At 42.0% G+C, this 24,834-nt stretch overlaps 1 protein-coding gene across 5 annotated transcripts in view; it reads left to right on the top strand.

Moving 5' to 3' along the window:
• The window catches only part of ZNF613 (zinc finger protein 613), a 55,469-nt gene that overhangs the window by 21,786 nt on the left and 8,849 nt on the right, over window positions 1–24,834 (top strand). For 2 of the 5 annotated variants that reach the window (XM_077842732.1, XM_077842740.1), the window contains 4 exons: window positions 12,419–12,614; window positions 14,293–14,419; window positions 14,699–14,791; window positions 20,311–24,216. In XM_077842732.1, coding sequence (XP_077698858.1) covers window positions 12,603–12,614; window positions 14,293–14,419; window positions 14,699–14,791; window positions 20,311–22,043 — 1,965 coding nt within the window. In that variant the 5' untranslated portion in view covers window positions 12,419–12,602 and the 3' untranslated portion in view covers window positions 22,044–24,216. Of the gene's footprint in view, window positions 1–5,356; window positions 5,507–12,418; window positions 12,615–14,290; window positions 14,420–14,698; window positions 14,792–20,310; window positions 24,217–24,834 lie in introns of those variants that run through there. The other 3 variants (XM_077842760.1, XM_077842729.1, XM_077842751.1) reach the window with 3 other exon arrangements.

Raw genomic sequence — 24,834 nt, 5'->3', positions numbered from 1 at the left:
TGAAGGCGGCGCTAAACCGCTGAGCCACCCGGGCTGCCCAACAAAATCTTTTTTAAAAAAGGAACTTGATACTAAAACTAATAACTATATTAAGTATATATGGGATCCCTGGGTGGCGCAGCGGTTTGGCGCCTGCCTTTGGCCCGGGGCGCGATCCTGGAGACCCGGGATCAAATCCCACATCGGGCTCCCGGTGCATGGAGCCTGCTTCTCCCTCTGCCTGTGTCTCTGCCTCTCTCTCTCTCTCATGAATAAATAAATAAATAAAATCTTTAAAAAAAAAAAAGTATATACACATTTTTTTTAACAAGGAACTATTTCAGGCATAGTAATTACATTATCTTGCTTAGTACTCTGAAAGCTGATGTGGAAATGTTGGGGTTTGGAGCAAACAGCTAAGAAAGAATTCTTGAACTGTCTTTGGTATAAATAGATGGTTTTATTAAAGCATGGGGACAGGACCCGTGTGCAGAAAGAGCTGCAGAAGAATTGTGAGGAGCAATTGGTTATATATTTTGAATTTGGAAGGGATAGCTTAAGTCTGTAAGGAATTTTGGAAGCAACATTTCCAGGACTTTGAGGGGGCTAGCTATTGTTAGGAAAAGGTCATTTATTACTGTCTAATAAAACCGTAGTCATGATGATGTGGGAAACAAAGGCAGAAGAGAAATTATTAAATTTCCTTACTACTTGCAGCCCATTGACAAGTCGTTGATGTGGGCAGAGTGACATTCCTCTAGGGATTCAACTGCCTGGATGTTATACTTTGCTAAGGGCAAAAGGCAACCCTAGTCCAACCCCCTGGCTTCTGTAAATCTACTTTAACATAAAAATTCCTTTTGGGGACACTTGGGTGGCTCAGCAGTTGAGCGTCTGCCATTAGCTCAGGGCATGAGCCCAGGGTCTGGGGATCGAATCTCATATCAGGCTCACTGCAAGAAGCCTGCTTCTCCCTCTGCCTATGTCTCTGCCTCTCTCTGTGTGTCTCTTGTGAATAAATAAATAAAAATCTTAAAGAAGGGATCCCTGGGTGGCGCAGCGGTTTGGCGCCTGCCTTTGGCCCAGGGCACGATCCTGGAGACCCGGGATCGAATCCCACATGGGGCTCCCGGTGCATGGAGCCTGCTTCTCCCTCTGCCTGTGTCTCTGCCTCTCTCTCTCTCTCTCACTGTGTGCCTATCATAAATAAATAAAAATTTAAAAAAAATCTTAAAGAAAAAATCCTTTGGAAACTTTCTTTACCTCTGCCCTCCTCACCAAGATACATGTTGGCAATCGTTCCCCAAGTATATGATCCACTGATATACATCTGACGGGCTTCATTGAGTAAGGGACAGGCAGGACTCATAGGGAGAGATAGGTAGGGGGCCACATCATCAGGCTCACAGAAATCCCAGAAATGCTGAGGTGTAATGAAACCAGAGATAAGGGAACAAACCAGGCCATCCTGCCCTGGACATCAGAGGTAGGTCTTTTTATGATAGTCACACTGTAACCAACAAAGAATAATCAGATCACAAAGAAGAAGGCCACAAGCTCCAACCAAAAAGGCCTAATTAAACTGGTCAGTTCTAGGGCAGCCCCGGTGGTGCAGCGGTTTGGCGCCGCCTGCAGCCCAGGGCGTGATCCTGGGGACCCTGGATTGAGTCCCATGCTGGGCTCTCTGCATGGAGCCTGCTTCTCCCTCTGCCTGTGTCTCTGCCTCTCTCTCTGTTTCTCTATGAATAAATAAATAAAATCTTTAAAAAAACATAAACTGGTCAGTTCTAAATAAAAGACTGTTGTGGGAGGTCCATGTTGGCAACCCTATCGGGACCCTTCACTCCTGAGAGTTTTTTCTATATCCTTGATTAATAAAATTCTATCACTTCACTCACTTTCTTTTGTCCACGAGATTCATTTTTTTTTTAAAGATTTTATTTATTTATTCATAGGCACAGAGAGAGGGGCAGAGACACAGACAGAGGGAGAAGCAGGCTCTATGCAGGGAGCCCGATGTGGGACTCGATTCTGGGTCTCCAGGATCACACCCCGGGCTGCAGACGGCGCCAAACCGCTGCGCCACCGGGGCTGCCCGAGATTCATTTTTTTTTTTTTAATTTTTTTATTTATTTATGATAGTCACACAGAGAGAGAGAGGCAGAGACACAGGCAGAGGGAGAAGCAGGCTCCATGCACCGGGAGCCCGATGTGGGACTCGATCCTGGGTCTCCAGGATCACGCCCTGGGCCAAAGGCAGGCGCCAAACCGCTGCGCCACCCAGGGATCCCCCGAGATTCATTTTTTGACCCTGTGAGACAGAACCTCACTTACTCGCTTCATTGAGACCCGTCAGATGTAGATCAGCAGGCCATATGCTCAACAGATGATTACTAACATATATCTTGGGAGGGTAGAGATAAAGGAAGTTTCCAAGGGAATTTTTAGAAGTTAAAGGAGACTTACAAGATCCTTGAGGTGGGGCTAATATTAAGGTAAGATTACCTTTTGCCCTTAGCAAAGTATTAACATTGACACAGTTGAGTTCTTAGAAGGTCATTCTGCCTGTCTCAAGGGCTTATCAATGGATGTAAATTGTAAGGAAATTTATTTTTCTTTTTCCTTTGTTCCCCACATCAAAAGCTATCAATGGTGAACCTAAATATTACCTTCACTTCATATATGGAGGAAAAAAAGGCCAAGTCTGTCAGAATGTCTATTTTATCAATATTTCATTAATCATTTAATCTTTGTCTATCTTAACAGTGAATAAAAATCTTTTTCAGGGGCGCCTGGGTGGCACAGTTGGTTGGGTGTCCAACTCTTGGTTTTGGCTCAGGTCATGATCTCAGGGTTGTGAGACTGAGCCCTGTGGTCAGGCTCCATGCTTAGCCTGGAGTCAACTTGAGACATTCTCTCCTTCTCCCTCTGCTCCTCTCCCCTCAAATAAATAAACCTTAAAAAAAAAAAGTCTTATTTTAGTTTTTTATAAGTTGCTGTTTACTTCCATCCCCCCATTTTAAGTTGGTTATCTTTGTCTTAATCATATTGAGTATTTATAACTATTATTCTACCCCCCTCCCCAATTCTTGTATGTTGACAGACACCCTGGCTTTGGGCTATTATGAATAAAAGGTGCTATGAACATTCTTGTAAGCCTTCCTGAGGACATATCATTTCAGTTTTTTTTTTTTTAAGATTTTATTTATTTATTCATGAGACACACACACACACACACACACACAGAGAAAGGCAGAGACACAGTGTGGCAGAGGGAAAAGTAGGCTCCATACAGGGAGCCGGACGTGGGACTCGATCCCGGGTCTCCAAGATCACACCCTGGACTGAAGGCGGTGCTAAACTGCCGAGCCACAGAGTCTGCCCTCATTTCAGTGTTTTTAAATAAATATGTAGGAGATGAACTGCTGCCTAATATAGTTGTTTTTATTTATTTATTCAAGTTATCTCTATACCCAACATGAGGATTTAACTCACAACCTGGAGATCCAGTCTCATGCTCTTCTGACTGAGCCAGCCAGGTGCCCCATGGTTCTGTTTTATTTTGCAATTCTCTTAAGCTTAGAAGTTAGTTTTGAAAGGATTTTTACTCTTTAAAGATTTTGATAGTTTAAGGAATATGGATATACTAACAGTGAATTTTTAAGTTGGGCGCTTTATCCATAGATTTATCTTGAAGGAAACTTCAAAACTGTCCTGCAAATACAATTCTCTGCACATAAGCATTTCTGTTTCCTCATTCTTCCAGTTAATTCTGGTTGGATTAGATTTGATGTTTACATTATGATGACTATGTAAATACTATTTACAGCTCAGCCACATAGTATACTATGATTGTATTTCCTTTCTTGTACAATTTTTTTATTCTTCCTGGAGTTGTCTTATTTATTCCTTCCAGAAATTCTGGCCTTTGGTTCTTAGCAAGCCCTGCCCTTCGCACTGGCTCCACATGACTTGCGACCTGGACATTGGCTTGGGACTGTTCTCACCTTTTCTGGGCAGTAACTGTATCTCCCCACCACCTCTCCCAAAGGGAAGCTTGGTTTCTTCCAGTCACTGTTTTTCACTTCCTTGTGATTAAGTTTTGGAATATAGGTTAGGTCCAGAGCCGATGACCAAGAAATAATTTTTGAGACGTCTTTGGTGCAAAATGGTGGTTTTATTAAAGCCTGGGGACAGGACTCATGGGCAGGAAAAGCTGCTGCCCCGGGCCTGTGAAGGGTAGCTCCCAACCTGGGAGTTAGGAGGGGTTTGAAGATAGCCTACTCTCTAAGGAATTAAGGAAGCAAGGTTTCCAGAACCTTGAGGGGGCTAGTTATTGTTGGGAAGGGTCACTTTTTCTTTTTCTTTTTTTTAAATTCATGAGAGACACAGAGAGAGAAAGAGACAGAGACACAGGCAGAGGGAGAAGCACGCTCCCTGCAAGGAGCCTGATGTGGGACTCATACCGGATCCTGGGATCACACCCCAAGCCTAAGACACTCAACTGCTAAGCCATCCAGGCGTCCCATGGGAAAAGGTCACTTACTACTGTCTAATAAAACCTGAGTCATGAGACCCTTCAGATGTACACTGGTGGGCCGTGTCCTTGGAGGATGATTGGCAACATGATTGGCAACACGTATCTTGGGGGTTTAGAGATAAAGGGAAATTTCTAAAGGACCTTTTATATGTTAAAGTAGACTTACAGGATCCTGGGTGTCGGGCTAAGATTGCCTTTTGTCCTTAGCAAAGTATGAACATCGGGGCAGTTGAGTCCATAGAGGAATGTCCCTTTGCCTGTTTCAAGGACTTGTCAATGTGCTGTCCCAGGCTCGTGCCTTGTCCTCAGCTAGCCCTGTGTTCCCCCATCACTTGGATGGCATTATCACTCTCCCTATACCGTTACTGCTTCTCCAGATACTTTTTTGTCCTCAAAATCTTCCTCTTGGCCTCCATATCCGTCAGAAGCATTCCTAGGGTATTTGCCCTTTGGCTTTTATGTTTGCCCTTTTTCTCCCGTTAAAAAACTTTATTTTGTATGGACACTTAAATTCTAAGATGGCTGCACCTCGTGTGTTTTCCAAATCTTTCTTCGTGTAAAGTGGATTTTTCTCGCCAGCCCGCTGAGGTAGACGTATCCTACTCCATGTTTGCCTTGTGTAAGTAGGTTCAAACTTTTGAAAATCAGTGCAGTTTGTAGCGCAGGATTTAAGGTGTGAGACATGGGAGTGTTTTCGGTAGGTTTTCATTGTTTCGAGCCTTACCTGGCTACTCTGGCCAAAACGACCACTTCGCCTTCCGTAGGTCGATTACCGAAGGGCAGCCGCCTGGCAGACCCGCTGGCCAAATGGGCGCGGACATATTGACTCCAGGAAAAGCCGGAAGTCCAAATGACTGTTCTCGGTAGAAACGCCTCTGGCCCTCGTCGGCCGCCATCCCCGGGCGCGGAGGCTGGGCATGGGCGCAGCAGGAGAATTTGCGGAAGTGCGGCTTGTAGGAGGTCGCGGTGGGGTCACTAGAAAATCAGGTCTGTGTATGGTTCGGTATCTGGAATAAGAGGAGAGGACCGAGGCGTCTGTGGGTGCCCGAGTGGGTGGAGCCTTGGGGTCTGTGGGGGAGAGGAAGCAGGTGGAAGCCGGTGCCGATGTCTGTGTGTGCTATGCCTTTGGAGTGTGGGGGCAGTGGTTACCGATCTGTGGAGACCAACGGTTCCGAGACCGCTGTCAGGCTTTGGGTTCTGTCTGTAGCGCCCAGTGATTGAGCTCTAGGGAGGGAGGGGGGGCGGTTTGTCAGTGAAAGCGGTGTCCACTTCGGATTCGGGTTTTACTCTTGCGGCTCAATGAGGGGCAGAGGCGCATGGTCAGCGAACCCTGGTGTTTCGGGATTATTCCGGGGAGGGAGAGTAGGGCGATGATGAGTGCATGGGAGAGGTCCAGGTGTGTCAGCCCCTTGAGAGGTTTGTGAGAGCTGAAGCACACTTGGTGGGTGGGTTGAGGGTCCAACGTTTCTTTCTCTCCAATCCAAGCCCCTGGTTTGCCTTTGTCTTTGCACATCTCTTGACCCCATAGTTATGATGGAGGATTTCACACAAAGTGGTTTCAATTAAAGAGGATTTTGCCCTTTCTGCAAGTTTACTTTATGTACGCATACGCACACACAGCTGGAAATGTTTCTTTTGGGTGCCATTGTAACACAGTAAACTAACATTGCTGTTACTCCAATTCTGTTCCCCAACGGTAACATTTGTTACCTTTTTTTTCATTTCCCTTTTAGTCTTCGGTTTTCTATGCTTCACAATTCCAATATTCTATTGAAACAGGCATAATTTGACTCTCTATTTAATTTCATGTTATAAATACTATATAATAAACATACGTTTTTTTCTTTAAAATTTTTTTAAACTTATGTAACTATTGTCAAGAGGCAAATCTGTGCCATTATGCATGCAATCTCAGCATTCATTTATTTTTAATTTTCTCTCTCTTTTTTTAAAGATTTTATTTATTTAATCATGAGAGATACAGAGAGAGAGAGAGAGGTAGAGACACAGGCAAAGAGAGAGAAGCAGGCTCCATGCAGGGAACCTGACGTGGGACTCCATCCCAGGTCTCCAGAATGACGCCCTGGGCAGAAGGCAGGCACCAAACCGCTGAGCCACCCAAGCGTCCCTCAGCATTCATTTAGATAGAATTTGAATAGGCTTGTGTCTGAGTAATCTCTACACCTAACAAGGGGCTCAAATTCACAACCCTGAGATCAAGAGTTGCATGCTTCACCGACTGAGTCAGTCAGGTATCCCTAAATAGAATATAAATACTTAAATACTCAATCACTTTTAAAAACAGGTTTTTATTCTCCATTTACCCATGCACGTGGTTTCCAGTCACTCCTGTCCACCTTGATCTTAATTTTTTTTGCCAGTGTGAATGGTGTTTTTAAACATTTTATTCTCTTCTTTCAATTTACTATCACAAAGAAGAAAAATTACATTAAAAATCTGCTGCTTCACTGAATCCTTAATATTAAGAAGTTCCCATTCCCTGTAATTTTTTATTGTTTAAAGAATTTTAGTGCAGCCACGGTGGCTCAGCGGTTTAGCACCGCCTTCGGCCCAGGGTGGGATCCTAGACCCAGGATTGAGTCCCATGTCAGGCTCCCTGCATGGAGCCTGCTTCTCCCTCTGCCTATGTCTCTGCCTCTCTCCCCCCCTCTCTCTCTCTCTCTGTCTCTCATGAATAAATAAAATCTTTTAAAAAAATTTAAAAAATAATTTTACATTTGAACACCTATTATGTCTACCACCTAGATTTTTGTCATCATGATTTTGTTTCCTTTATTCCATATCCATATATCACTTCTCAGTCATTAATATACCCTTTTACATTAAAATTTTTTAAAAGATTTTATTTATTTATTTATTTATTTATTTATTTATTTATTTATTTATTTATTTGAGAGAGATAGCACAAGCAGGGAAGAGAGAGAAAAGCAGACTCCCAGATGAGCAGGGAGCCCAATGTGGGACTTGATCTCAGGACCTGGGATCATGACCTGAGCTGGAAGCAGGTGTTTAATGGACTGAGCCACCCAGATGCCCCTCTTTTACATTTTTTAATGTTTATTTATTTATTTAAGTAATCTCTGCACCCAACATTGGGGGCTTTAACTCATGACCTCAAGATCAAGAGTTATATGTTCTTCCAACTGAGCCAGGTGCCCTGGTTTGTCTCTCCTTTTTTTTTTTTACTTTGTTCATTTATTTCTTAAATTCCACATATGAATGAAATCATATAGTATTTGTCTTTTTTGGTGGCTTATTTCACTTAGCATTATACTCTGTGGATCCATCCATATTGTTGCAAACAGGAAGGTTACATTCTTTTTTATGGTTGAATAATATTCCATTATATATATGATATATGCCATATAATATGGCATATAATATTAAGTATATTTTATATATATTATATAAAGTTATATATTATATAAAGTTATTTTAAATACAATATGTATTATATATGTGTATATACACCACATTTTCTTTCTGTTCATCTATCAATGGACATTTAGTTTGCTTCCATAATTTGGCTATTGTAAATAATGCTGCAGTAAACAGGGGTGCATATATCCCTTTGAATTAGTGTTTTCATATTCCTTCATATTCTTTGGGTAAATACCCAGTAGTGCAATTACTGGATCATAATGTCATTCTATTTTTAATTTTTTAAGGAATCTCCATAATATCTTCTATAATATCTACCAGTTTGCATTCCCACCAACAGTGCCTGAGGGTTCCTGTTTTTCCACATCCTTGCCAATATTTGTTTCTTGTGTTTTTGATTTTATTATCCTGAGAGATGTGAGGTGATATCTTACCGGGTTTTCTGTGTACAAACTTTTGTGTAGATATCCTTTTACTTCTGGATGTAAATCCTATGTGAAATTGTTGGTTCACATGGTAAAATATATTTAAGTGTTAGAGGTACTACCAGACTATTTTCCAAAGTGGCTGCACCATTTTACATTTCCATTAGCAGTTATGAGTGTTCTATTTCCTCCACATGCTCCCCAACACTTGTTATTTCCTTTTTTAAAAAAACTATATCCATCCTAGTGAGTGTGAGCAGTATCTCAGTTGTGGTTTTGTTTTGTTTATTAAAGATTTTATTTATTTATTCATGGGAGACACAGAGAGAGACAGAGGCAGAGGCACAGGCAGAGGGAGAAGTAGGCTCCAGGCAGGGAGCCTGAGGTGGGACTGGATCCCGGGTCTCTAGGATCAAGCCCTGGGCTGAAGGTGGCGCTAAACCGCTGAGCCACCCGGGCTGCCCTCAGTTGTGGTTTTGATTTGCATTTCTCTGAAGAATGATGTCGAGCATCTTTTCACGTGCTTATACTATGCATAACTTGAATACATATTTTCACTGAATATAGATTATTAACATTTCTTTAGCTTCATTGGATGTGTGTACTTTTATTCATTCAATTAATTATCTAGTAGCAGACCTAAATAATCCCTGTATATCAACTTTGCATGCTTATGCCATTATTTCCTTTGTAAAGATTCCTAGGAGTGGATTTCTTGGATTCTAGCTAAATCTCTATTGAAAGTATTCAATACTAAATGTTAAACTATTCCCCTGCATTGAATAAGCAGTCACTCCCCACTACCACCTCCCCAAGGGGGTAGAGACAACTACCCTGACAACTACCAATCTGCTTTCAGTTTCTGTGGATTTAGCCATTCTGGATATTTCATATAAGTGAAGTCATACAATATATGACCTTTTGTGTCTGGCTTCTTTTACTTAGTATAATGTTTCATGATTGTGTACTGTGTTCTAGGGTGTTCCTTCCGTGCTTATCCAGGCCATTTCATTTATAACCCTGCCTTAACCTTCATTACCTGCTTGCACTGAGTGTAGAATTCAGCCAGAGGGAAAAGTTGGGGTCTTCTCAGGTCTCTTCCAAGCAGGTGTCCTGCCCTGTACTTGGCTTTATTAATTCCCCAGTATGCCCTACTGCTTTTGAATGGCTTAAGTTCCCGAAGAAACTCTCTCCTCAGCTTTTTCTCCCAGCCTTTCAACTGTGCCTCAACTATAATCTTTTTTTTTTTTTTTTTTTTTTTTTTAGTTTTTATTTATTTATTCATGAGAAACAGAGAGGCAGAAACATAGGCAGAGTGAGAAGCAGGCTCCCGGGAGCCTGATGCAAGACTCGATCCCAGGACCCTGGGATCATGACCTGAGTCAAAGGCAGATGCTCAGTCACTGAGCCACCCACGTGCCCTTCAACCATAATCTTTTGTCCCAGGCATCTATAGGTTGTTTGTCTAACTGTTGTTGTTTTTAAGATTTTACGTATTTATTTTTTTATAGAGTACACTAGTGGATGGAGGAGCAGAGAGAGAGGGAGAGAATTTCAAGCAGATTGCTTGCTGAGTGCAGAGCCCAAGGGGGGTACCATCCCACAACCCTGAGATCATGGCCTGAGCCAAAATCAAGAGTTGGTCACTTAATCCCCTGAGCCACCCAGGCGCCCCACCTTGCATTATTTTGTTTTGTTTTTTTAAAAGATTTTTAATTTTTTTTAAAGATTTTTTAAATTTATTCATGAGACACACAGAGAGAGAGAGAGAGAGAGAGAGAGGCAGGCAGAGACACAGGCAGAGGGAGAAGCAGGCTCCACACAGGGAGCCTGACATGAGAGTCAATCCCGGGACTCGATTCCGGGACTCGATCCCAGGTCTCCAGGATCACGCCCTGGGCTGAAGGGAGGCGCTAAACCGCTGAGCCACCCAGGGATCCCCAAGATTTTTAAATTTTTTATTGACTCATGAGAGACACAGAGATAGAGGCAGAGGGAGATGCAGGATCCTGGCAGGGAGCCCGATCCTGGACTCAGTTGCCGGCCCGGGGATCATGTCCCGAGCTGAAGGCAGACACTCAGCCGTTGAGCTACCCAGGCATCCCCCACCTTACATTATTTTTGAGAAACACCCATTGCTTTTCTATCCTGTGCGAGGTCCAAATTAGAGGGATGAGCATGTTGCATTAGTCCTTCAGGTAGGCCTCAGACAGATTGGAACAGATAAACACAATTCTTTGCATTTAAATAAAGTCTGCTCTACTCATTCCAGGATCAGGAACCAGAGTTCCCCACTGGGAATCCTGGCTCCTATCTCTATCTAGCACTACTACCAGGCTGGGGAGAGGGTGGAACAAGGGCAAATAAAAATGGTACAGAACTTTCCTACCATTTTTTTTAAAGATTTTATTTATTTATTCATGAGAGACACAGAGAGGCAGAGACACAGATAGAGAGAGAAGCAGGCTCCATGCAGGGAACCTGGCATGGGGCTTGATCCCAGAACTCCAGGATCACACCCTGAGCCAAAGGACGCTCAACCACTGAGCAACCCAGGTGCCCAAGTTACCTCTTTCTTGATTGAACGATCACTCTGCTACTTAAACCTGTGACTATTTTTCAGAGTTATGATAAAGGGTTTGTTTTGTTCTTTATTCTGACAGTTCTTACTTGCTTTGGTGTTTCTGTGGAGGTTTGAACCCTTGGAACTTCCCACTCTGCCATTTTCATTCAGTGGGAGTTCCTCCCACAATGTGCATGATTGATTTTGTTTTGTTTTTTAGTCATGGGTACTTTTTTGAAGAAATGAACTACATATGCAACTTAAGTGATAACCTCTAATTCACCTCCCTTCCCTCCCCAGACATAATGGCTTTCTTGAACTTGTTCTATATAACGCATGTTTTTATACTTTCTTTTTTTTTTTTTTTAAGATTTTATTTATTCATGAGAGACACAGAGAGAGAGAGAGGCAGAGACACAGGCAGAGGGAGAAGCAGGCTCCATACAGAGAGCCCAATGTGGGACTCGATCCTGGGACTCCAGGATCATGCCCTCGGCCGAAGGCAGGCACTAAACCGCTGAGCCACCCAGGGATCCCTGTTTTTATATTTTCACTCAATGTGTATATAGCAGGAAAGAATAATCTTGTTGTATATGCTTTAATTTTTTTCTATCAGTTTGCCTTTGTTTCTTTCACATGACTTAGTGAAAATGGTTTGTTAGATGATACTTTCCTGAGCACCTTTGTCTTCAAACTGAGGTATGTACAAAAACTTTCGTACATGAGCATATTTGGTCTTAAAGGAATAGATATCCAAATCTTTGCCTTTTACAAATTCTCTTTCCAAAAACTGACCTGTTTGAGAAGCCCCTCAACCGTGGGGCATTATGCTCTGCTGATTCTCCTTTGCTGGCTTCCTTTCATGGACTCCACTTCTACTTCATGGAAGAAAGTGCTCACATACTCACAATCTGGTGTTCCAGTGCTCCAGAGTACAGTAGCCTCCAGGGTTCCAAATAAAAGGACAATACCAGAGAGCCAGGATATTTGGAGGTGACGATATGAAGAAAGACTCAGAATCTCACTGAATTTTAATCTGGGGGACAGGAGGACTGAGAACACCTGGACTTGGACCCCGAGGCTTTGTCTTCTCCAGCTTTTATTAAGAAAGCTAGCGAATAACAATCATCAGGAATCTACTTGTTAGCTATAGGAATGATTAACTTTGGGAAATAGAAACAGAAAAACATGTTTACTTCAAAGGGTAAAAGAATTGTCCTGCACAATACTTTGCAATTATGCTATATGCTGTGTAAGGAGGCTATTAACTCAGGGAGGTGGAGCGGAAGAGCTATATCTAGAGAACAGTGTGGTCTAGTCAGTGTGCTGACTCAGGACCTCACGTATCCCCAGTGTGCTGGGGGTAATGGGTAATGAGATTCAGTTCTCAGATAAGCTCCACAGCTGGTTGCCCACAGGATAGGTGGCCTTGAAATCAGGTGGTGGCAGTAGCAGTGATGACATCTGGGTCCAGAGAAAATGTGCACTCAAAGCTAATTTACTTTTCAGCCCACAGGTCCTACTCTAGGAGCAAGATCCAACAAGTAAAGCAAGGAAGAGGTCTCAGGACCTGCATATGGTCATTTGTGGGGACACCATTGACCAGAAACAAAGATTTCAGGAATTTAGGGGAATTCAAGAAGAAACTAAGGCACAAGTCCCCATATTGGCCATTGTCCAATAACAGAAGAAAATGAAGGACCAGGTGACTTTGTTTTATTCTTTTTTTCATTCTGTGATTGTTTTCTGGAGGACTTGAAAACTCAATTGAGTTAAATGGAAAAGTATAAATTGGTAAAGTTGACCTTGTGTAGAAATGGATTTAGATTCTAACTTCAATATTGAGGCAGATAGGATCAGGAATATATTGTTTGTAGGATCCCCACTAAGTGACTAATTTTAGAACATCATGTGTGACTGGAGCAACCTATGGGCTATGCTAGCTGTCAGTTTGTCTGATAACTCTAACGGCCATCACAACCATAGAATCACAATGATCACGGGATTATGCAGTAATGGAGGAGAAAGCAGCCTGGTTCTGCAAGGATGTCACTATATATTTTATGGCACTTAGATGTCAGGACTTTTGTTTAATGGTGCCTCTTAGACGTGATATGGTAGTGCCCTTAACTTCAGCTTTCTCCTAAATGCAAAAGAAGGTTTCTCAAAGACCTCTTTGAGAATATACCAGGAGAATTCAGTGGGCACAGTTCTTCCTGGGATCATAACAAGGTGACTGTCAAGGTTATTCTAGATCATAATAAGGTTATCTAGATCATAACAAGGGGCTGTCAGGGTTATTCTAGAAATAAAATCCAGGTGACCTAAGAAAATGGAAGGGTTTCTTGACTTTCAAAGGTCTTATATGAACAAGTGGCTAAATTGATGTTTGAGTTCAGATATGGCAGTAGGGAGTTGAAGGTACTGTTGTCTGGCACAGTTGTTGGGATCCAAAGGGCTTGCCTTCAAACTTCCCCTTATGTACGATAGTACATGCTCCTTGCTCTTGTTCAAAGCCAATTCCTACTGCCTCCTCTTTTATTACCTTTTAAAATTTACTTCTATGAAAGTGCCTGGATATATTTTAAAGGTAAAAAAATTCCAATGATTACAAAGTTCTATAGCAAAAGTAAGATTCTTCATCATGTATACATAGAGCAAATGTTTCAAATACATATAGTAAATGTTTTTAGTATAGCAGAATTTAATGGCTACTTATTACCACAACTTATTTGTTGAATGATGCTTGACTGAATGATTAAAAAATATTTTGTTATATATATAAGTTCGAACGTGGATGCATTTTTCTTCTATACCAATGTAGTTTATTTAAAGACATTTTTTTAAAGATTTTATTTATTTGAGAGACAGAGACAGATCATGAGCAGGGGGTGGAGGCAGAGGGAGAGGGAGAAGCACACTCCCTGCTAAGCAGGGAACCTGACATGGGCTCAGTCCCAAGACCTGAGCTGAAGGCAGACACTTAATTGACTGAGCCACTCAGGCACCCCTATAACAGTGTAGTTTACAAAAAAAAACAAAACATTTGGGGCACCTGCATGGCCCAGTGGGTTAAGCAGCTGACTCTTGATTTCAGCTCAAGTCATGATTTCAGGGTCGTGGGATGGAGCCCTGTGTTGGGTACTGAGCTTAGCAGGGAGTCTACTTGAGATTCTCTGTCTCCCTCTGCACTTCCTTCCCTGCTTGCATGCTCTTTCTCTCTCTAAAATAAATGGATAAATCTTAAAAAAAAAAAAAATTTGAACACCTAAGTGTATAGATGCAGCCTATGTGGTGAACATGAACAGAGCAACTTCCTTCATATTCCTTTCATTTCAATAACTAGAGAAGCACTCATATTAAACAGGACTATGTTGTTATAGGAATTGCTGACACTGGAGGATGTGACTGTGGACTTCACCTGGGAGGAATGGCAGCTCCTGGCCCCTGCCCAGAAGAACCTGTACCGGGATGTGATGCTAGAGAACTATAGCAACTTGGTGTCAGTGGGTGAGGACATCTCCCTTGTGTCTCTCAAAGGGTCCCCATCAGTGGCCTTCCCTCTCACAGCTTCTGAGAGTTTGGGTGTGTCTGTGCTGCTCTGAAGTATATATTCTCAGTTCCCTCTCTGGCCCCAAATTCGAGAGTATGATATACCCTTCTTAAGAGAAGACCTTTAACTTTACTGATCTGCAAATTGCATGGCTCCTAAAATACAGCAGTGTTCTGTGTTGGAAGACCACAGCTCAGTTCACAGAGCCTACCTCTTCTGTCATTTCCCGCAATCAGGGTATGTGGCCGGCAAGCCAGACGCACTCTTCAGATTGGAACAAGGAGAGCCATGGGCAACAGAAGATGAAATCCTCAGTCAAATCCATCCAGGTAAGAGGGAACCAACCAGGAAGGTGGCAAAGAAGTTGTATTTAGTAAGTCAGAGGTGTCACAGCTTCGAGGATGGCTGAGGACATGTGAACAGAGCTCTGGGAATCTCCCCTAGAGGGGCTCTTTCTCTTTGAGGTGCTTAGAACATTTATCTCTTCTTGGGTTCAATCCCTGTTTGTTTCATACAGGCCTCCATTAACTTTCTCTCTAGATTTCTTAGAATTCTCAAGTATTACCACCCTTCTTTGCCTAATGCTGTGTCATCACTTGTTCCTTCTGCTTCTCTCCCTTTGGAGGTCTACCTTCCACCTTCCACATCTTCCACATCTCTCTCCAAAGAGAATTGTTTGATTGGAGCACTGTCTTTTGACTGCTGCACCTTCCTGCCCCTTTGGATAATGTCAGTTTCCCTTCTTAACATTCACCTCCATTTTCGATTGGGAGTGAGGATTTCAGCATGTGAATTGGTTGGGGGTGGAGCATGAACATCCAGTCCACAGTACCTGCTGTTCTATATGTCTTACATCCTGGCTGTGTAGGAAAACCTTTTGTATCTTCTTTAATCTGACACCACTGCCACATGCACAGTACTTTTGACACCACACGTTAGCAGTTTTCCTCACACCAAGCAGTTCTTTGTGACACCAGCTAGTTGTCCTACGATTTAGCTCAATTCTGACCTTATCTACGTGGAGGTAGTGTCAGATCCCACAGGTTAAGGGCTCCATCACATAATTCTGCTCCCCACTTTATTTTTTATTTTTATGAAAAGAGTAATCACATTTATTGATTGATGAAAAGGGTATTTGTCTTTTGCCCCCCATTTTAGATATCAATCCCAAATAGGAGGTCCCCAGTTTACTCACAACTTCTGTCTGACTTGGTTACAAATCAGAGGTTCCCATGACGTCTTCTCCCTTGGAATTGATTACTTGCTAAAATAGCCCAGAGAACAGAATTCTTTTCAAAGATGACATTGTACAAGGAGAAACGAAATTCATCAAAATAAACAAATATGATGTCTTGTGGTGAAAAGTGCCAGGAAGATCGATGGGACAGGAGTAGAATAGTGTGAGGCCCTGGAGCTGCTCTAGCATCTGGGAATCTAGCTGGGGCCTCTAATCAGTCTTAAGTCTTCAGGCAACGGGAATACCTCTTTGAGCAGCTGTTTGAGGGATGTGAGGCCTCCTCCAGTGAATCGAGCTCCAATTCAATATATTTTGTATATAAAATAGTGAGTTCAAAGGCCCACAGGGTGCTCAGTGGGGAGCCTGCTTCTCCCTCTTCCCACCCCTCCACTTGTGCTCTCTCTTGATGTTTTGCTCTCTCGAATAAATAAATAAAATCTTTTTAAAAAAAACACCACCACCACCACCACCACCACCACCACCACCACCACCCCACCCTGCCCCAAACAAAGGCCCAAGGCAGGAGCATGTTTGAGGAACCTCAGGGAAGCTGGTATGAATACAGGAAAGGAAGCCAGAGGGAGTGGCTGGCAGTCATGTGGAGATAAGGGCAGTGGGGTAGTGGCTGGAGTTTGGAGTAAACAGCTCATGTAGGACCTTGGAAGAACACTTCAAGGGCTTGATATTTGTAAATAAGGAGATAAGAAAACATTAGGAGTTTTCAATAGAAGACGAATATGAAATAATTTATACTTAAAATGATGGCTTTGGCCACTTCATAGAAAGGAGATGGTAGTAGACAGAGGTTGAAGCCTGAAATCCGGCCACATACTGATTGCTTTAGTCACCTGAGTAGAGAGTGTGAGGTTTGGTCAACATCTGAATGTGTTTATAAAGAGGGCAGAAATGATTTCCTACTGAAGTAGATAGAGGATGTGAGAGAAAATACAAAAGCAGGATGATGGTGTTTTTGGTGTGAGTCTGGGAGGAGGGAATTGCCATTTCTGAGATGAAGACTTGCAAAGAAGGTGTGGGTTGAGAAGTCAGGGGTTCTGTTTTGGACAGTGTATGTGAGACCCTATTTATGCCCGTTGAGGTATAGCATGCTGTTTGGATTTACCTGAGGAGTCCAGGGAGAGTTTAGGACTAGAGATAGAACTATGGATTGAGTAGATCTCCTGTGATATGCACATACAGATTAAAAAGAGCCTGGGAGGGACGCCTGGATGGCTCAGTGGTTGAGCATCTACCTTTGGCTCAGGGCATAATCCCAGGGTCCCAGAATCAAGTCCCACGTCGGACTCCCTGCATGGAGCCTACTTCTCCCTCTGCTTGTGTCTCTGCCTCTTTCTCTGTTTCTCTCATGAATAAATAAATAAAATCTTTAAAAAAAAAAAAAGAGCCTTGGACAACTACCAATCAGAAAGATGGCTATTTGATAAATGCAGGGTTTCCTAATAAGGTAACCAGATCCCTTCTTTTGAAAGTCTGTTTTTGTAGATTTGAGTGACAGCCTGGGTTAGTTTATATAGAATGCCATAAGCACCCCCTCTTGAGCCTAGCCTAGTTGGTGAACCACAATCTTCATTTGTGCTGGGAGAAATTGAATTTGGTGAAAAGTAAAGCAATATATTCTAGAAGTAAGATTTTAGTAGCAAATAGATGACAAATTGGCATATAATATGTGGAGGTTCAGCATTTGAGTGAGCCATCTTTTTTTTTTTTTTTTTTGAGAGAGTGCATGTGAGTGGGGGAGGGGCAGAGGGAGAGACAATCTTAAGCAGGCTCTTAAGATGCATGGCTATGCATTTGATGCATGGCTTGATCCCACAATCCTGAAGTCATGACCTGAGCCGAAATCAATAGTCAGACACCCAACTGAGTGAGCTACCCAGGCGCCCCTTGAATGAGACATCTTGTGCTACAGTTCTGGACTGTGTGAAGTTAATTGTCAAAATTAAAAATGAAGTGGAGCACCTGGAGGGCTTAGTTGGTTAACAGTCTGACTATGGCTCAGGTCAATGATCTCAGGGTCCTGGGATCAAGCCCCTTGTTGGGCTCCCTGCTCAGCAGGGAGTCTGCTTCTCCCTCTCCATCTGCCTGTCTCCCCATCATCCCTCTGCTTGTGCTCTCTCTCAAATAAATAAAATCTTTTTAAAATTATTTTTTATTTTTAAATTTTTCAAAAGATTTTATTTATTCATGAGAGACACAGAGAGAGAGAGGCAGAGACATAGACAGAGGGATCAGCAGGCTCCATGCAGGAAGCCCAATGTGGGACTCGATCCTGGAACTGCAGGATCATGCCCTGAGCCAAAGGCAGATGCTCAACCGCTGAGCCACCCAGGCACCCCAAAATCTTTTTTAAAAAATGCTAGGAATACTTTGGAAACTTAGTGGGAACAGCTTACAGTGACATAGAATGGGGGAACGGTAGCATGATATATGGGAGACAAATAGGATTGGAGCAAAGATGATGAAGGGCAAAGAGTGCAGGTGTGAGTGTGGAAATGTGCACAGCCATGTGGAGGTGGTCAAGGAATTAGCCTAACCCCAGGCACAGAAAGGCCAAGTTTAGAAGGAATTTTGTAGGGGAACTAGTGAAGCAGGAACATGGATAAGTGGGCTAATTGTTGGAAATCTAACTTATTTCCAGGCTAACTGTTGTGGATTTTGTTAGAAACTGAGTAAAATGGTGGAGCTGTAGGTTTGATTTGTCCTTGAATATATCCCATTTTTAACTAGATGGCAGCAGTGTAGCAAGTGGTACATCCAGTAGTTCTAAGAAAAGTGGAAGGCAAAGCCATCAACAGTCTTGGTTTGGGATCAGTAATGTGATCCTTTAGCACCCCTTAAATGATGGAAACCAAGACATAAATGCAGAATTTTGAAAGAAGATGATTTTAGTGCCAAGCTGCGGGTTTGCGGCTTATTACATTGAAATGGGAACAGGTGAAATAGTCCATGTATACAAGTACAAAATGTGACTGAAAAAGATGACAGTCCCTAGTGTGGTATTGTGATATAAGAAGTATAATTTGGTCTTTGGCTCTGGTTCCTGGCACAGAACATCCTACAACCCTTGTAGTTTCCTGAGTATGGGAATGTTTTTTTCCCTTATTAGTACAGACAATGTTTGGTGCCCCTCTGTGGGCTTTTTAAAATCTTTGGTATTTTTGTTTTTATTTATTTATTTATTTACTTACTTACTTATTTATAATTTTTAAATTTTTAAAAAGATTTTATTTATTTAAGAGAGAGTGAGAGAGAGCACAAGCAGGGGGAGCAGGAGAGAGAGAAGCAGGCTCCCCCTACTGAGCAGGAAGCCCAATGAGGGATTTGGTCCCAGGACCCTAGGATCATGACCTGAGCCAAAGGCAGACACTCAACCAACTGAATCACGGAGGTGCCCCAAAACTCTCAATGTTTCAGTAACTGTAACATAGTCCCATGCCTTCACTTTTTGATGTACACATTTTTCCAAGTATAAACTCATCCACTTTTCTGTCTTTACATGATATTTATACACTGATGATTTCTACATTGTTATTTCCAGTTAAGACCTTGCTCAAGATTTATATATCCAATCAAGTTCTTCATGTCTGTACCATCTATCCAAAACCTATGTGAAGACTGGTACACTTGTAAATACACACTCAATTTACCCTTATTCCAAACCTCAATAATAATTCCCATCTCATTACCTATCCACTGGCCCAGGTCAGACACTTCAGAATAATACTTGATTCCTCACATTTATCAATTGTCCCCACATTGAAACCATGAGTGAGTCTTGTCTTCTTTCCTGATTATGTTCTGACTTCCCTCCACCTTGCTCTCCATTGCTCCCTGAACCCAGTTTTCATTGTTTTGTACCTGCTTTTTCTATTACTTCTCACTTACTCTGTTTTTTCTAACTAGAATGTATGCTCAATGAAAATAAGGAATGTGTTTCTATATCCTCATCATCAGCACAATGCCTGGTACAGAGACATAGTTTAATAAGGATTTATGGATGTATGAATGTGTCCCACATCATTTTTAAACAAATACTCCTCTATTTCCTAGTGTTTATAGGAATTTGATTTTATTGAACCACCCAGCATGTTTTGTAAGTCACAGTTAGAAAGCAGCCAAGTCCTGGGGCACCTGGGTGGCACAGTCAGTTAAGTGTCCAATTCATGGTTTTGGCTTAGGTCGTGATCTCAGGGTTGTGAGATTAAACCCCAACTTGGGCTCCATGCTTAGCATGGAGTTTGCTTGAGATTCTGTCTCTCTTTCTCCCTCTGCCCCTCCTGCTAGTGCACACACTCACTCTCTCTCTAAGATAAATAAATCTTTTTTAAAAACCAACAACAGCCAAATCTATGTTTATTCATTTTCAGTGATCTAATCTTGTTTATGCCCTGACGGTTCTTATCTTATATTTTCTTTGGTTATGTTACTGGTTTTAACCTTTGTCTAAGTGACGACAAGCATATTTACTTGGAGTTTCTTTAAAATGAGGTAATAGCATTATCAATAAAGAGCCAGCCTACACAAAGCCATTTGTGAAATAGTTTTATTATATTCCAGCCTCATGAAAAGATTCATTCTTGTCTTCTTTCCTAGAGATCAAGAAAGATGATAGTCATCTACAGGGGCACTTGCAAAATCTAACATGTCCAAAGAGAATGAAACAAGGCCACAGACATAATGCATTTGGAAACATCATTCTTCAGAGTAAAAGTAATTTTCCTTTAAGGCAAAATTACGATATCTTTGACTTACATGGGAAAACACGGAAATCAAATTTAAGGATAGTCAACCAGAACAGAAGCTATGAAGTAAAGAACTTCATTGAGGTTAATGGAGATATGAAATCTTTCTCCTATACAAAGCATGACCAGTATTGTATTGAAATTAAATTCCCTGAATGTGGAAATTCTATGAATACAAATTCCCAATTCATCAAGCATCAAAGAACCCAAAAAATAGAGAAACCCCATGTATGTAGTGAATGTGGAAAAGGCTTCTTCAAGAAGTCTCGGCTCATGGATCATCAGAGAGTTCACACAGGAGAAAAGCCTCATGGGTGCAGTGTATGTGGGAAAGCCTTTTCCAGAAAGTCCAGGCTCACTGAACACCAGAAAACTCACATAGGAGAGAAGCGGTATGAATGTTCTGAATGTGACAAAGCATTCCCTAAGAAATCACGGCTACTCATGCATCAGAAAACTCATACAGGAGAGAAACCCTATGTGTGCAGTGAGTGTGGAAAAGGCTTCATCAAGAAATCTCGGCTCATTAATCATCAGAGAGTTCACACAGGAGAGAAGCCTCATGGATGCAATTTGTGCGACAAAGCATTCTCCAGAAAGTCCAGGCTCATTGAACACCAGAGAACTCATACAGGAGAAAAACCTTATGAATGCACTGAATGTGACAAAACATTCCGCTGGAAGTCACAGCTCAATGCCCATCAGAAGACTCATACAGGAGAGAAATCATATATATGCAGTGATTGTGGCAAAGGCTTCATTCAGAAGGGCAATCTCATTGTACATCAGCGAACGCATACTGGGGAGAAGCCTTATATATGCAGTGAATGTGGGAAAGGTTTCATTCAGAAGGGCAATCTCCTTATACATCAACGAACTCACACTGGAGAGAAACCCTATGTATGCACTGAATGTGGGAAAGGCTTCAGCCAGAAGACATGCCTCATATCACATCAGCGATTTCACACTGGAAAGACTCCCTTTGTATGTACTGAGTGTGGAAAATCCTGTTCACACAAGTCTGGTCTCATTAACCACCAGAGAATTCATACAGGAGAGAAACCCTATACCTGCAGTGACTGTGGGAAGGCTTTTAGAGATAAGTCGTGCCTTAACAGACACCGGAGAACTCATACAGGAGAGAGGCCCTATGGATGTGCTGACTGTGGAAAGGCTTTCTCTCACCTGTCATGCCTTGTCTACCATAAGGGAATGTTGCATGCAAGAGAGAAAGGTGCGCATTCAGTTGGGTTGGAGAATCCTTACTCAGAGAGCCCCAGATCATCACTTTCAAATGATAGCATGCAGGAGAAAAACCCTGTTAACACAGTGTCGGTGCAGATGTCTTCTGTAGCAGCTCAGACTTCATTACACCTCCATGGGCTCCTAGCAGATAGGAACATAGTCACTGTGGGACAGCCAGGTGCCAGATGTACACCACCAGCAGATAACAGAAGTTGCACAGAGAAACCTTTTGAATGCAGTGAATGTGGTAGTACCTTCACTGATCATTTACATTATATTTTATGTCATAAAAAGCACACAGGGGTAAAGTGTGATACAATCAAGGTGGAAAATCCTTGAATAAAACCTTCCAGCTCATTATGCGGCTGGTAAGTGTATACTGAGACAAATAGCATAAAGACCAGGAATAGTATAAAGACAAATAGTATCAAGATCAGGAAAGCCTTTCTGGAAGGATAGACCTTCCTGGTGCCTCACAGGTCACATATCATTAGTGAGCTCATAGCTGGTAGAAATATAATGACCTTGGAAAAGTCCTTCCCCAGAAATAAGACTTCGGTAAGCATCAGAGTTCACACAGGAGAGGAACTGTTGGAAGAGCTCTGAAAGCAGTGAATGTGGCAGGGTTGTCAGTGGAGCATTTTGCCTCATCAGTAGGCAGAGGAAATAATACAGAAACAAAACTGCACACAGCAACTGTGGAACATCTTCGGAAAACACATAAAGCAAACAAGCCCTGTGAAAATGAATATTTTAGAGATTTCTGCCACAAGTCTACCATCATTTTATATCAGATAATGTACATAGTGTATATTTAGGACCTTGAATCAAACTCCTAATTGATAATGATGGTCATTCCTTAATTCAGTGGTTAGAGTTATAACAGTGTATCCCCTCCCTTTTCAGGGTGGGGGGCATGAATCTTTCATTCCCACCCATGATCATTACACAGTTAGCTCTTGTGTTTCTCTGGTTCTAAATTTGTTGAGTTTATTTTAGGTTACTAAATACTGAAGTCTATCCTTCAAAAGGAAAGTGGGTGCATTTGATTCAATAACATAACTTAGGGTGTTTGGATGTGTTTAACTTTGTAAATATCACCCAAAGGGACAGCTGCTCACAACTGAAAACCTATCGGCCAGGTTTTTTCCATGGAGGATAGTTCACATCTGATCTACACACCATTCAGAAAAACTTTCATCAACTATTTCCTTTACCTGGTGCTATTCTAAGACCTACAGATGCTGACAGTGATGAACTGAACAAAAGTCCTTGCTGCCTTTGAGTTGGCTTTTTTAAAGCTGGATTATATGCATGTAGCAATTTGACCCTCCAGCAAATGTAATCAAAGGATGTATATGCCTACATTAGTTGAAAAGGACATACTATAGAAGGTACAAAGTATCCTGATTATTTCGTGTTCAAGGTGCATATTATTTTTTGGAGAGGGAACAGGAAAGGATTTACTTAGTTTTACACATGTAAAATAGGATATGGGGACTTTTTAAAAAGGTTTGTATCTTATTTCTCTACCTGGATTATAAATGCCTATCTGGATAGTTTATAGATAGTCCTATATTCTGCAGCAATAGCAAAATAGAAACGGATTACATAGCTTTGAAAGATGATTGAAAATGAATGTGTGACCTAATGAATGACCTAACAGACTAATCAAGCAAACTTATTTTTGTCACCGAAGGAAAGGAATGAATGCCAAAAATCAGTATTCTCCCAAGAAACATTTTAAAAAAAATCCTGAGTAGAGGCCCTTGGCAATACAGAAGGGGCAGATCAGCAAGGGAATAAGATCCACAGAATAAGCCCAATTAATGGAAGAAAATGACGTCACTTTAAAAATGGAGGACAGTGTGTTTGGCAGGTGGAGGTGAGATTCCCTTCAGATGTCATGCAGAAGAGCCCTGAACTGTTCACAGTCTGCCATCTATGAGAGTTGCCACCATCTCTGGGATCCTGGCTCCTCTGTGATGTGATGAGACATGATGTAGCGTCATCCTCACTGTCCTGGGAAGGGGCCTGTGTCCTCTCTTCTGTACTCAGGGTTCTTCCCCTCGGTTCAATAAAGATCTATGCAGCTTAAAAACAGTCCTGCTTACAAGGGAAAACGGTGGAAATTTGCCATGAAGTGGCTGTCTCCCAATTGAGATCCAAACTGAGTTTTTGAGTAATTTACTACTACAGACATTTTTTTGAGCATCTAAACTGTGACAGGCACTGTTGTAGACATGGGATACACTGGTGAACAAAACATGCAGAATAATGGCCTCTAACAGGATGGATTCAGGACAGATGCTCTTCAAAGAATCAAATGGATTCTTCAACTCGGGCTTCAGGTCCTCTCCATTTCTTGTTTTGTGAATCTGCATATCCCATCATGATGGTCAGTGATTTTCTACTTAAATCTGCAGTCTACCCCTGAATGGGCTGCCTGGCCTGCCCTGAACCTGAGGACCAGATGCTGAATTAACTCACCTTTCCGACGCTGGCATCCCAGGTAAATAAAACATTGTCATGGGATACTTTAAGAAGGCTGTCTCAGCTTATATCCTCTACTGCTTCACCTCTTCGGCTTCATAAAATGAATTTTAACAGTTACTAAGTGTGCTGTTTGCTAAATGATGACCACATTGTTTTGTTACTTAGTATTCTGAAATGCTCCATTTCCAATTTGGTGTATTTTAGGGAACTGCTTTTGTACATTTGAAACCTGTGTCCAGGTACCATTTTATCAGCTGTTGCACATGGTAATGAGTGTAGGTACTGAGATCAGGGTTTGGGATCTGCCTGGGTCACTCTGCCTTGTCTGGCTCAATGTGGGTGGGTATATTAGTGTTCTTGAGCTGTCATAAAGCACAGACTGGGTATTTTAAACAACAGACATTTGCTCACAATTCTGGAGGTGAGAGTGTGAGATCAAGGTTCATGGGGTTAGTTTCTTCCAAGGTGTCTCCTTGGCTTGTAGATGACCACCTTCAAGACCTAGTCTCCTTTGTGTCTAAATTTATTTTTATAAGGAGACCAGTTATATTGGTTTAGGGCTTCACCAGTGTGAATTTCCACTGAATTATCTCTTCATTTCTAGTAAATTATCTCTTCAAATACCGTATCTCCA

Source organism: Canis aureus, chromosome 1, assembly GCF_053574225.1.
Source record: "Canis aureus isolate CA01 chromosome 1, VMU_Caureus_v.1.0, whole genome shotgun sequence".
NCBI classification, from domain to species: domain Eukaryota; kingdom Metazoa; phylum Chordata; class Mammalia; order Carnivora; family Canidae; genus Canis; species Canis aureus.
The sequence above is the reverse complement of the archived record's forward strand: the minus strand, read 5'-3'. Positions and strand labels throughout refer to the sequence as shown.